Below are 13,677 nucleotides of genomic sequence, written 5' to 3'. Positions count from 1 at the left end.
ACGAATCCCACCGACCTGGAGGAGGAGCTGCGCAACCGTGGCTTCTTCCCGGAGTACGTGCGCCCCATCCAGGGCAAAAGAGGCTGCGTCTTCTTCGTGGAGATGAAGAGGACACAGGGCTTCCAGACCGTATACGAGACCACCGAGCTGCTGTGCATGCCCGGCGTGAAGATCGAGGCATGGAGAGGACGCAAGGGGCCCTCCCAATGCCACCGCTGCCAACAATTTCGCCACAGCAGCCACAACTGTCACCGGCCAATGGCCTGTGTCCGCTGTGGAGAAAGTCACGCGGCCAAGGACTGTCAGCGGCCCCGGGAGGTTCCAGCCACCTGCTGTAACTGCGGGGGGGGACACCCGGCCAACAGCCCTTCTTGCCCGGTCAAGTTGCGCGAGCTGCGGAACACGAAGGCGGGAACCGCGCCTATGACCACAGCAAGAAGAGCCCCACTGCCACCTCCACCCTCAACAGTGGACCCCAACAGCGAGCCGACCGCGCGGAGCTCGCTTATGGCCGCGGCGAACGGCCCAGACGGGCCCAAGCCGCGCAGGCCGAAGCGCATCCGCGCGAGGGCAAAGCCTGCCCCTGCAGCCTCCATCACTGTCGAGCCGCAGCCGACACCGACGCCGAACCAAGCGGTCGCCGCCCCTCCCAGGGGGGGGAAGAAGGCGAAGCCCCAAGTGGAGGAACCATCGGCCCCATCCAGTGAGAAACTGGAAGTGCTGGAGCAGACGATCCAACTGCTGCACAACGTCCTCGCTGCCATCCGCTCACGGATTGACCCTGTGCCCATCATCGTGGGAGGCCTGGCATCACTGCTGGGCCAACTCACTGGTGGGCACTGACCCCTCGGACATCGGACTGGACCGGGGCTGCCCACATCCACTACTCCCCGTCGAGTAGTCAGGATTGTGGCCACCCCCCGGGGGATGAGTTGACGCTTCCAGTGGCAGTGGAAGCAGTCCTCTCCCCCCCTCCAGCCGACTCGACACCAGCTGCCCCGGCGACGGAGCAGCTTCACCGGACTGACACCACCGCCGGCTGACGGGCGCTCACTGGGCCTCCCCCAATGGGGAACCACCCGGTGGGCTCGACCTCGCTGGCGGCACCACGGACGAAACATCATCGGGCTCACGGAGGGGCGTTCTCGCCCGCCGTGACCCAACCCCGTGCCACGCCCGTTTCTGCGGGCGGCGACTGCTGCTACATTAGAGGGGCTACGCCCCGTGAATGTCTCCCCGTCGCGGGCTTCGCCCGCGACGAGAAGAAACCACACGGATTGTTTAGCCACCATTCGCCCGTTGAGCGTCGTCACTGCGTCGCGCGTCGTGCGTGTTTGTGTACATTTAGTTTCGTGTTTTTTATAAAAAACATATATAATTATGACCGGTCGCGGTAAGGGAGGCAAAGGTCTGGGAAAGGGAGGAGCTAAGCGTCACAGGAAGGTACTCCGTGATAACATCCAAGGTATCACCAAGCCGGCCATCCGTCGTCTCGCCCGCAGAGGAGGCGTCAAGCGTATCTCCGGTTTGATATACGAGGAGACTCGTGGTGTCCTCAAGGTGTTCCTCGAGAACGTGATCCGCGACGCGGTCACTTACACCGAGCACGCCAAGAGGAAGACCGTCACTGCTATGGACGTCGTCTACGCTCTGAAACGTCAGGGCCGCACCCTCTACGGTTTCGGTGGTTAAGTCTACCATCGCCGCGCCGGCGTCATCGCCCACCTCGTGTGTGTGTCGGTCGAAAGAACAACAACACACAAATCAAAAAGGCCCTTTTCAGGGCCGCAAATAGTTCATTGTTGTTTTACAAAATGTTTCACGATATTACGTCGATACTATATAATAAATAACACCTCAATATGTACAAGTTACGAATATACCCAGCAGCCGAGTGGGTAAAGTTGCTTGTGATCATCGAGGCCCGTAGGGCGCCGAGACGCGGCGGTGTAGGCGTCTCAACTAAACACAATCCCTTGCATACAGTAACTTACTCACTCACTCACTCACTCATTTAATATTTTATAATTAGTCAGTCAATTCCATGTTATTTGGATAGGTACCCTATAAGTATACATAATAATATCTAGTACTTACCTTCCTTATGTTAACGAATCTAACTAGTAAGGTGAGCGAGACGTGCGAGCGTATTATACATATTTTATTCATAATTTTTTTTTTTTAAGATTTATATCTAATTTAAAATAAATAAATAAATCAAGTGAAATACATACACTTGTGTACAACAGATGCGGTCTGTGTGTATGTACGACGTGTATGAGAGATTCTAGATAGAGAGAGAGCGCCGTGAGTTGTGTGCGCGTGGACGTTCGACGGATTTTTAGCGTTTAGAGTTTTATTAACACACATTTAATAATAATAGTATATATCCTTATATAACGTATTACATAATTTATTTAAAAAATATATAAATTATTGCAATAACAAAATCTATACGTCCCGAATAGAGCCGTCCGTAGTTGTGAAGAGTAGGGTACGAGTGTTTTACGACCTCCAACATTTACACGTTAAAAATCGTCAAAATCATTGGAAATATGCAATATATTGTTATCGTATAGAAGGTCGGGAACCTAGGCGTTGAATTATCGAACATTAGACACCGACGCGTTAATTTTTATAGAGAAAAATAACTTTTGAAGTGGACACTAGGTGAGCGACGACACCAAAGGTGAATATAAACGCTTTTATCGCCGTATTCGATACGTTTACACGTTTAAATAAAATTTAAACAGTTGGTAGAACTCAAAAATAATATCAATATACGTATATTTAGTCACAAATATTTATATATAATTAGTTTTATCGATATTCATCGATACGTGTAAGTGAAAAGTTGGAAGTTATCATACGAGAAAACGTCTCGCGACACAGCGGCTCTCCTTACAGTATTGCTCCGCTCGTGGGGTCTGTGGCGCCACCTGTACCGGGCGCACGCACGAAGTTTCATACATACAACTCGTACAGTACACACAGTGTTATTAAAAGTTAGTTACTTACTTACTTTAATATTGCGAAAATGGCCGATACAGCAGTCGCATCCGAGGCTCCCGCACCGACGACGCCCGCGAAGAAGCCGAAGGCGTCCGCCGCCGGCGCCGGTGCTAAGAAGCCGAAGGCGAAGCCGACCCACCCGAAGACATCTGAAATGGTAAACAACGCCATTAAAGAGTTGAAAGAACGAAGCGGGTCCAGCCTGCAGGCGATCAAGAAATACATCGCCGCCCAGTACAAGGTCGACGCTGAGAAATTGGCTCCGTTCATCAGGAAATATCTGAAGAGCGCCGTCGAATCCGGCGCCCTGATCCAGACCAAGGGCAAAGGTGCGTCCGGTTCGTTCAAGTTGGAATCAAAGTCCTCCTCCGGCAAGAAGCCGGCGTCCAGCAAGGCTGCGGGCGCCAAGCCCGCCGCTAAACCGAAGAAGGCAGCCGCCGCGGCCGCCTCGCCCAAGAAGGCCAAGAAACCGGCCGCTTCCTCGCCGGCCAAGGCTAAATCGTCCGCCGCCGCCGCCGCCACCAAGGACAAGAAGGCGGCCGCCGCCAAGAAGAAGCCCGCCGCGGCCAAGAGGGCCGCCGCTCCCGCAAAGGCGAAGAGCGCCGCCGCACCGAAAGCAAAGAAGACCGCCAAGCCGCCCACGAAGAAACCGAAGGCGCCGAAACCCAAGAAGGCCGCCGCTACGCCTAAATCTAAGGCCGCCGCAGCGAAGAAAGCGTCCAAGAAGTAAACGCGCCGCCATCGCCGCAGCCGCCGCCGCACCAGCAGCAGCAGCAGCAAACAGCCGCGCGCGCGCTTTTAAAGCAACGCGCAACAAAAAGCCCTTTTCAGGGCTAACAAATTGTTCCGATACTCTTATATACGGTTTCATACTATTCTACATCGATATGAAAAAAAAAAAAAAAAAATACAACAAAATTTACCACCTACCTAACCTCCTCTCTACCGATAAAAAACACACCATATAGGTAAATTTTAAAAATAACCTCACTTCACCAAACAATACAACACGTACAATGAATCAATAGATTATAGGTAATAATAGATCATAATCATCCATAATATTTACGTATTTTTCGATACTGCAACTAGCGGATGCTGCGCGAATTAAAAAAATATTACAACACCTATAATAACACACCTAGGCTAGGTATATACCTACCTATATAAAAGATTGCTCTCATTCTACCATAATATATTATACATACATAATATTATCTTAATTATTTATTAAGATACACAACGTAATATCATCGGTTAATTAACTTCATTAGTGATTCATACTAATCGCTCAAATTTTCAATTTCTCTCTCTCAAACGGGTGAAACACACCCCGCCCGCCCGCGAACGCACCCACCCGCCCGACTGCCCGACTGCCTTCCTTCCTTGCTTGCTTGCTGCGCGCGCATCACGTCGTTCATTCGCGTTTTGTCTCGCTCTAACTGCGCGCAGACCCCACTATTTGTGACACTCGCGTTTTCTATATAAATGTCCGGCTATACGGCCGACGTTTTTATTATACCCACTGACTTCGTACGTTGCGGTCGACTATTGCGCGGTGTCGCAATAGTGTTTTTTGTGTGTGTTTCAAGTTAAATCTATCTCAATCATGTCCGGTCGCGGCAAAGGTGGTAAAGTAAAGGGCAAGGTCAAGTCCCGTTCCAACCGTGCCGGTCTACAGTTCCCCGTGGGTCGTATTCACAGGCTGCTCCGCAAGGGAAATTACGCCGAGCGCGTCGGTGCCGGTGCTCCGGTGTATCTCGCCGCCGTGATGGAATACCTGGCCGCCGAAGTTCTCGAGTTGGCCGGTAACGCCGCACGCGACAACAAGAAGACCAGAATCATACCGAGACACTTGCAGCTGGCGATCAGGAATGACGAGGAGTTGAACAAGCTCCTGTCTGGCGTTACCATCGCCCAGGGTGGTGTGCTGCCCAACATCCAAGCGGTGCTCCTTCCCAAGAAGACCGAGAAGAAGGCTTAAGCGCGTCCGAACCAACCTCGAAGCGGCCCTCTCCCTCTCTCTATCTACTACGACGACGACGAGGGGACGGGACCCCAACGTTAAAAAGGCCCTTTTCAGGGCCACAAAATTGTTCAATAATCATAAAAAAGTTTCTAACGGTTAAAACAATCGTCGATATATGTGTACTTTTGACATAATATTAATAATTACATAACTTACATACATACATATTAGCAAGCAATTACGATATTAGTGCAATACCTAATAATTATGGTGAATAAATAACATGTCATCACGTACACGTATGTACCAACGAACCCCGAAAAGGGGTGAGCAGACACACAGACTCGTCGTCATTTTAACAATTTGACTGTTTTTGAACTATATAATTGAATCAAATCAAATTATTGTCATTAAAGATAATCTAAAGTGAAAAATATAATATAATACAAAATCTACGTATAAGTAAACGTTTCAAAAAATAAATAAAAATATTACGTATTACGTATGTGTGGGGGGGTGGTGTCAGAGTCGGTCGCGGTGTATAGCGGCGATAGCGAATCTACCCGTCCCGCTTTATTACCACCGAGGGACGCGATTGGTCCGTTTAATGCGCGCAAAGCCCGCTAGTAGCGTACCGAAAACTTGATGTAGGTTCGATTTTTTCGACCGGCGCGCACACGTCTCGTCCCGAGTCTATCGTATAACGCACACGCTCTCAGTTTACTCGTTCATTAGTCGAAATGCCACCCAAGACAAGCGGAAAGGCAGCTAAGAAATCTGGCAAAGCCCAGAAGAACATCTCCAAGTCTGACAAGAAAAAGAAGAAGCACAAGAGGAAGGAGAGCTACGCCATTTACATCTACAAGGTGTTGAAACAAGTACACCCCGACACCGGTATCTCTAGCAAGGCCATGTCCATCATGAACTCGTTCGTGAACGACATCTTCGAGCGTATCGCCGCCGAAGCATCGCGTCTCGCTCACTACAACAAGCGTTCAACTATCACATCGAGGGAGGTGCAGACCTCCGTGAGGCTCCTTCTGCCCGGTGAGCTCGCCAAGCACGCAGTATCCGAGGGCACCAAGGCCGTAACCAAGTACACCAGCTCCAAGTGAAGCGTCCACCGACCGACTACATACACAGGCAGACGACTAAAACAATCTGCCGTGCGTGTGTGTTCGCGCCAAACGTACAAAAGGCCCTTTTCAGGGCCACAAACTCGTTCAATATATAAAATATTATGTTTCAATGATGATCCACAATCGATATAATATAATTAATAATGTTGTTATGTTATGTAAGTAATTTCAAATAACGTAAGACACGGTAGAAAGTAAATTGAAAAATTAAGTTAAAATTAACTACGACATTAGAATAATGGTGATGTAGGAATTTTGTTTGTTGTTTAGTAAGTCAAATCAACTTATGTACATAAGTGGAAATATTTATTTACACACGCATAATTATGATGATCATAAAGAAATGTACCTATGAGTATATAAAAGAAAAAACAAAATGCACCACTATCACGAATAATAATTTATAATATAAACTTCAGGTGGCGCTGTTGTCGTTTCGGAGTCCTCTCCCCGCGCCCCCCCTCTCCACCCGCCCGCGAACGGTCCATTATACTATATATAAAAGAAGGTAGGGGAATAGTGAACTATTCAGTAAACTCTCGTACGTTGACGTTGCAGGTTCTCGTTCGCGCGCGCGACTAAAAGATGGCCCGTACCAAGCAGACAGCTCGTAAATCGACCGGTGGTAAGGCGCCGCGTAAACAACTCGCCACCAAGGCGGCTCGTAAGAGCGCACCAGCAACCGGTGGTGTCAAGAAGCCCCATCGCTACAGGCCCGGCACCGTCGCCCTCCGTGAGATCCGTCGTTACCAAAAGAGTACCGAATTGCTGATCCGCAAGCTGCCGTTCCAGCGTTTGGTGCGTGAGATCGCTCAAGATTTCAAGACTGATCTCCGTTTCCAGAGTTCCGCTGTGATGGCCCTCCAGGAGGCGAGCGAGGCATACCTCGTCGGTCTCTTCGAAGACACCAACCTTTGCGCTATCCACGCGAAGCGCGTCACCATCATGCCAAAGGACATTCAGCTCGCTCGCAGAATCCGCGGGGAACGCGCCTAAAATACACGCGCACGCACACACAGCGCCAAAGACCGACGACGCGCGCACTTCCCACCGTGCGCGTGTCTTGTTTGTCTTTACGCTTCAAAAGGCCCTTTTCAGGGCCACAAGAGTTTCTGTTATGATAATATAGTTTCAACGTATTTTAACATCGCATACAAACAAATTATAATATATATAGTTTATATATATATAGGTATTATAATATTAGAGAATACACAAACGTACATATAAATTATTGCAACATAAATTAATGAATAACCTTATTTTTATTTACATAAGACTTTGTTAAAAAAGTTGAAACGTTAGGTATTACTTAATTTTCCGGGTTGTATATATTATTATTATTATAGGAAAGAAGAGAGTAGCGTATGTACATAACGGAATTTAATTTTAATATTCAAAAACAATGATAATAGAAGGAAAAAGAAAGAATCGAATTCTACCGCCGCTTTTTTAATATTTTCGTTATAATATATAAGTAGGTACCTAATATGAGATGTCTCGGGAGTGTCGTCGTCAGTCATTTGTTTGGTATTATCTCTCCCCCCTCGCTCGCTACACTACCACCCCGCGAACGCGACGATTCTGTATATATATAACGGCGTTCGAACATTGTTTAGCCACCATTCGCCCGTTGAGCGTCGTCACTGCGTCGCGCGTCGTGCGTGTTTGTGTACATTTAGTTTCGTGTTTTTTATAAAAAACATATATAATTATGACCGGTCGCGGTAAGGGAGGCAAAGGTCTGGGAAAGGGAGGAGCTAAGCGTCACAGGAAGGTACTCCGTGATAACATCCAAGGTATCACCAAGCCGGCCATCCGTCGTCTCGCCCGCAGAGGAGGCGTCAAGCGTATCTCCGGTTTGATATACGAGGAGACTCGTGGTGTCCTCAAGGTGTTCCTCGAGAACGTGATCCGCGACGCGGTCACTTACACCGAGCACGCCAAGAGGAAGACCGTCACTGCTATGGACGTCGTCTACGCTCTGAAACGTCAGGGCCGCACCCTCTACGGTTTCGGTGGTTAAGTCTACCATCGCCGCGCCGGCGTCATCGCCCACCTCGTGTGTGTGTCGGTCGAAAGAACAACAACACACAAATCAAAAAGGCCCTTTTCAGGGCCGCAAATAGTTCATTGTTGTTTTACAAAATGTTTCACGATATTACGTCGATACTATATAATAAATAACACCTCAATATGTACAAGTTACGAATATACCCAGCAGCCGAGTGGGTAAAGTTGCTTGTGATCATCGAGGCCCGTAGGGCGCCGAGACGCGGCGGTGTAGGCGTCTCAACTAAACACAATCCCTTGCATACAGTAACTTACTCACTCACTCACTCACTCATTTAATATTTTATAATTAGTCAGTCAATTCCATGTTATTTGGATAGGTACCCTATAAGTATACATAATAATATCTAGTACTTACCTTCCTTATGTTAACGAATCTAACTAGTAAGGTGAGCGAGACGTGCGAGCGTATTATACATATTTTATTCATAATTTTTTTTTTTTTAAGATTTATATCTAATTTAAAATAAATAAATAAATCAAGTGAAATACATACACTTGTGTACAACAGATGCGGTCTGTGTGTATGTACGACGTGTATGAGAGATTCTAGATAGAGAGAGAGCGCCGTGAGTTGTGTGCGCGTGGACGTTCGACGGATTTTTAGCGTTTAGAGTTTTATTAACACACATTTAATAATAATAGTATATATCCTTATATAACGTATTACATAATTTATTTAAAAAATATATAAATTATTGCAATAACAAAATCTATACGTCCCGAATAGAGCCGTCCGTAGTTGTGAAGAGTAGGGTACGAGTGTTTTACGACCTCCAACATTTACACGTTAAAAATCGTCAAAATCATTGGAAATATGCAATATATTGTTATCGTATAGAAGGTCGGGAACCTAGGCGTTGAATTATCGAACATTAGACACCGACGCGTTAATTTTTATAGAGAAAAATAACTTTTGAAGTGGACACTAGGTGAGCGACGACACCAAAGGTGAATATAAACGCTTTTATCGCCGTATTCGATACGTTTACACGTTTAAATAAAATTTAAACAGTTGGTAGAACTCAAAAATAATATCAATATACGTATATTTAGTCACAAATATTTATATATAATTAGTTTTATCGATATTCATCGATACGTGTAAGTGAAAAGTTGGAAGTTATCATACGAGAAAACGTCTCGCGACACAGCGGCTCTCCTTACAGTATTGCTCCGCTCGTGGGGTCTGTGGCGCCACCTGTACCGGGCGCACGCACGAAGTTTCATACATACAACTCGTACAGTACACACAGTGTTATTAAAAGTTAGTTACTTACTTACTTTAATATTGCGAAAATGGCCGATACAGCAGTCGCATCCGAGGCTCCCGCACCGACGACGCCCGCGAAGAAGCCGAAGGCGTCCGCCGCCGGCGCCGGTGCTAAGAAGCCGAAGGCGAAGCCGACCCACCCGAAGACATCTGAAATGGTAAACAACGCCATTAAAGAGTTGAAAGAACGAAGCGGGTCCAGCCTGCAGGCGATCAAGAAATACATCGCCGCCCAGTACAAGGTCGACGCTGAGAAATTGGCTCCGTTCATCAGGAAATATCTGAAGAGCGCCGTCGAATCCGGCGCCCTGATCCAGACCAAGGGCAAAGGTGCGTCCGGTTCGTTCAAGTTGGAATCAAAGTCCTCCTCCGGCAAGAAGCCGGCGTCCAGCAAGGCTGCGGGCGCCAAGCCCGCCGCTAAACCGAAGAAGGCAGCCGCCGCGGCCGCCTCGCCCAAGAAGGCCAAGAAACCGGCCGCTTCCTCGCCGGCCAAGGCTAAATCGTCCGCCGCCGCCGCCGCCACCAAGGACAAGAAGGCGGCCGCCGCCAAGAAGAAGCCCGCCGCGGCCAAGAGGGCCGCCGCTCCCGCAAAGGCGAAGAGCGCCGCCGCACCGAAAGCAAAGAAGACCGCCAAGCCGCCCACGAAGAAACCGAAGGCGCCGAAACCCAAGAAGGCCGCCGCTACGCCTAAATCTAAGGCCGCCGCAGCGAAGAAAGCGTCCAAGAAGTAAACGCGCCGCCATCGCCGCAGCCGCCGCCGCACCAGCAGCAGCAGCAGCAAACAGCCGCGCGCGCGCTTTTAAAGCAACGCGCAACAAAAAGCCCTTTTCAGGGCTAACAAATTGTTCCGATACTCTTATATACGGTTTCATACTATTCTACATCGATATGAAAAAAAAAAAAAAAAAAATACAACAAAATTTACCACCTACCTAACCTCCTCTCTACCGATAAAAAACACACCATATAGGTAAATTTTAAAAATAACCTCACTTCACCAAACAATACAACACGTACAATGAATCAATAGATTATAGGTAATAATAGATCATAATCATCCATAATATTTACGTATTTTTCGATACTGCAACTAGCGGATGCTGCGCGAATTAAAAAAATATTACAACACCTATAATAACACACCTAGGCTAGGTATATACCTACCTATATAAAAGATTGCTCTCATTCTACCATAATATATTATACATACATAATATTATCTTAATTATTTATTAAGATACACAACGTAATATCATCGGTTAATTAACTTCATTAGTGATTCATACTAATCGCTCAAATTTTCAATTTCTCTCTCTCAAACGGGTGAAACACACCCCGCCCGCCCGCGAACGCACCCACCCGCCCGACTGCCCGACTCCCGACTCCGACTCCGACATTTATAATATATAATATAATACGCGGTCCTATTTATACTTTGAGGATGAGTAAAATTGGCGGCAAATTCTTTGATCACTGTAATGACCAATGTCACGCATGTCTTATTAGAAACCAATCACGGACCAGTTAGATCCACCAATCAGAGTCCTTAATCCCCGTGCCCCGTTCCCCGCCACTCTCCTCTCCTCTAGTCGCCAGTTTTCGTTTGATCTTTGCGCATCACAGTTACCGGGAAGCTAATATTGGAACAATATTTCTGGCTCAAAAACAGAAGAAAATCTTAATCTAGAAAAATGGCTTCCTTGCACGAAATGCTGCAAGCCACCAATAACCACCAAAGTGGCAATAATAAGGGATAAGAAATAGTCATTAATTAAATGACATTAATAACATTACTTAATTTGTTATTTTCTAATAAGCACGAATGTACATACATAATACACACATAATACTATGTAAATAAACTAAAGAAACCAATTACTTTATATTCTATACTAGAGGTATATCTTGTTCCAATAAGAAATGTTGTGTACGTCATCTTACATTTGTTATTTTTGTAAGCGAAATCCTAATAGGAAAACAGAATGGTGTCATAAAGAATTATTTTTTCTAATTAGCATGATAATACGTAAAATTAATCTAATTGGGATATTGTTAATCTTGTATAAAACATTTTGTAAAATACTGAGTGACTATCTACAGTGTTGCTGCAAGCTAGTTGCGAACCGCTAGTTGCGTACCGATAGTTCAGAATGTAAGTCGCGCGGTTTGCCCGCTTCACTCACTCCGCTAGCAGCAGCCGACCGAACAACTGTCACTGTCGCCTATTGAAACTGAATACCAGGTGTCGTCGTATCGAGTATCCTATAAAGCGAGCCTTCCTAGCAAGTCTACCTACCTCGACGTCGAGAGATATATAATACATCCTATCGACTGAAATTAGGTGGAATCCTGTAGAGAGCGCACGCGCGTTGGGGACCTAATGCCTAATGAAAGCGTTCTCGAATCACTGTCATTGTGGTCGGTCGTACCTAAAATATTACCTGTACTGTAATCTTCCTCTAGGTACAGCAAATCCTTCCATCACACAGTCGGTGTTTCGAGAAGAGAATCTATCGCCAGTTTATTTCAAGTAGGCATAATAAATAACCTGACAATTATTATATATCTTATAATAAATAAGAACAGATTTGCTGTAGTTAACCATTCATGCCACATATTTCAACAAGTGCGTTGACTGCTACCCGCTTCACCTATTCATACCTGCTTCATATGTAGTCGTCGAGGTGTATATATAATTTGAGCAATCCAATTGCTTATTGAAACAAACGTCATAGGTGCTGAACTCAACCCGAGAGAGAGGGGCAGGAAGTTCATTTGCAGTAGAAAGAAAATCGGGGATCTCGTGGGTACTTATCAGCCGAAACGAAATTATACCGACAAATAATAATAAAAAAAAAAAACTATCATACCTAATGAATAAAGACATTTATGGAGGAAGTCGAATCTGAGCTGGAACTACTGCACCCAGCACCTCGGAGCACTTTCCTATGCTTCTACCCTTTTCTGTTATTCAGAACAGTCATTTGATAGAGCGAGAGACGGCGACCGCACGTGGCAGAATAATCGCTTTATGCCTATATGTTACTATACGTCATTATGTTTTTCACTCTTGAAAACCGTCACTATATAAGGAAATTATATAAAACACGTAAATTATATTATATAAGTACTAATAACACACAAATATCGGACGGTATACACCGTTCACCGTTAAACGTTTTAAATATATCTACATTTTAAAACTACCCACAGATATAAAAAAAAAACTTCAAATGTAACGTACAGAATTATTACATACTATAGCAACATGCCTGTATCCCCGATGGGGTAGGCAGAACTATAATAGAATCAGAGCAGAGGTACAAGTATATAAGTGTGTAGTGTAGTCCCATGTAATGGAGGCGAGCCTATGCCATCAACCGGACACAAATGTTCGAAACCACGTGATATAATTATGATTAAAACTCATAAACTCGAATTCAGAGTTTAGACGCCGAGCCGGAAGCTATAATTTCACAAAACTTATTTTCACCAAATACCCACTACTATAAAAAAAAATAAATAATCATGTTTTGTTAAATTCTAGTTTTGAAATATTTGAAAGGGAATTCACTTTGTAAAAAATATAATAGAATAAGAACTACTAAGTATATACCTATAACAGTAGGAAAATTACTCACATGGAAACCAGGCACGTGTTGACGGAACGGGAACATCGACGGCAATGAGCAAATTTTTGTGCGCCAAGACTATGGCGTCCTACAGTGTTGCCAACAGTCACACTAGCTTTCCACCAGATTCAACTAACAAATTATTATCTCACACTAAAAATCGCAAAATTAGAATTTTTGCCCACTTCATAAAATGAAACATGTGAATCTTTGACGAAAACTATAAATACGTTTCTTTTTTTACAATGTGATTTAGAACAAAAAATCTAGAAACAACGTTACATATAAGTCAACACATTTCCCTTCATACTGCATAGGGATTATATTAAATTATCGATAAATGAAACGTACAAACGTAAAAACTAACTTACAAATTCCTTTTATCACAGAATCTTGCACGTTTTTGAGTGTTGTCCTTTTATTTTCATAAAACTGCATTATCACTTCGCACTCCGTGGTCCAGTGGTTGGGCGTTTGTCACTAGTAACTACACAAGCACGACAAAATGAACGCGGGCGAATCGCGGATGGTCACTTGGCTAAATGGCGTTTGAGCGCATGCATGCATACACCACAGAGA

The 13,677-nt window shown here is 45.5% G+C and overlaps 4 protein-coding genes across 4 annotated transcripts; all 4 read left to right on the top strand.

Moving 5' to 3' along the window:
* The first annotated feature begins 2,963 nt into the window (after positions 1 to 2,963).
* Positions 2,964 to 3,853, top strand: LOC126378762 (histone H1B-like). Its single transcript, XM_050027144.1, has one exon. The coding sequence runs from the start codon at positions 3,038 to 3,040 to the stop codon at positions 3,740 to 3,742; it is 705 nt and encodes a 234-aa protein (XP_049883101.1). The 5' UTR covers positions 2,964 to 3,037; the 3' UTR covers positions 3,743 to 3,853.
* Positions 3,854 to 4,621: 768 nt separating this feature from the next.
* LOC126378765 (histone H2A) lies at positions 4,622 to 5,317 on the top strand. Its single transcript, XM_050027147.1, has one exon. It carries the CDS (start codon positions 4,622 to 4,624, stop codon positions 4,994 to 4,996), a length of 375 nt encoding a protein of 124 aa, XP_049883104.1. The 3' UTR covers positions 4,997 to 5,317.
* Positions 5,318 to 5,721: 404 nt separating this feature from the next.
* Positions 5,722 to 6,096, top strand: LOC126378766 (histone H2B). Its single transcript, XM_050027148.1, has one exon. The coding sequence runs from the start codon at positions 5,722 to 5,724 to the stop codon at positions 6,094 to 6,096; it is 375 nt and encodes a 124-aa protein (XP_049883105.1).
* Positions 6,097 to 9,418: 3,322 nt separating this feature from the next.
* LOC126379058 (histone H1B-like) lies at positions 9,419 to 10,308 on the top strand. The gene has a single exon (XM_050027628.1). It carries the CDS (start codon positions 9,493 to 9,495, stop codon positions 10,195 to 10,197), a length of 705 nt encoding a protein of 234 aa, XP_049883585.1. The 5' UTR covers positions 9,419 to 9,492; the 3' UTR covers positions 10,198 to 10,308.
* Positions 10,309 to 13,677: the final 3,369 nt, after the last annotated feature.

Source organism: Pectinophora gossypiella, chromosome 27, assembly GCF_024362695.1.
Source record: "Pectinophora gossypiella chromosome 27, ilPecGoss1.1, whole genome shotgun sequence".
In the NCBI taxonomy this organism is placed as follows: domain Eukaryota; kingdom Metazoa; phylum Arthropoda; class Insecta; order Lepidoptera; family Gelechiidae; genus Pectinophora; species Pectinophora gossypiella.
This window is presented reverse-complemented; position numbering and strand designations above follow the sequence as displayed.

Excerpts from the sequence above, each read along its gene's own strand:
- LOC126378766 (XM_050027148.1), top strand. The coding sequence starts at position 5,722 with ATGCCACCCAAGACAAGCGGAAAGGCAGCTAAGAAATCTGGCAAAGCC.
- LOC126379058 (XM_050027628.1), top strand. The coding sequence starts at position 9,493 with ATGGCCGATACAGCAGTCGCATCCGAGGCTCCCGCACCGACGACGCCC.
- LOC126378765 (XM_050027147.1), top strand. The coding sequence starts at position 4,622 with ATGTCCGGTCGCGGCAAAGGTGGTAAAGTAAAGGGCAAGGTCAAGTCC.
- LOC126378762 (XM_050027144.1), top strand. The coding sequence starts at position 3,038 with ATGGCCGATACAGCAGTCGCATCCGAGGCTCCCGCACCGACGACGCCC.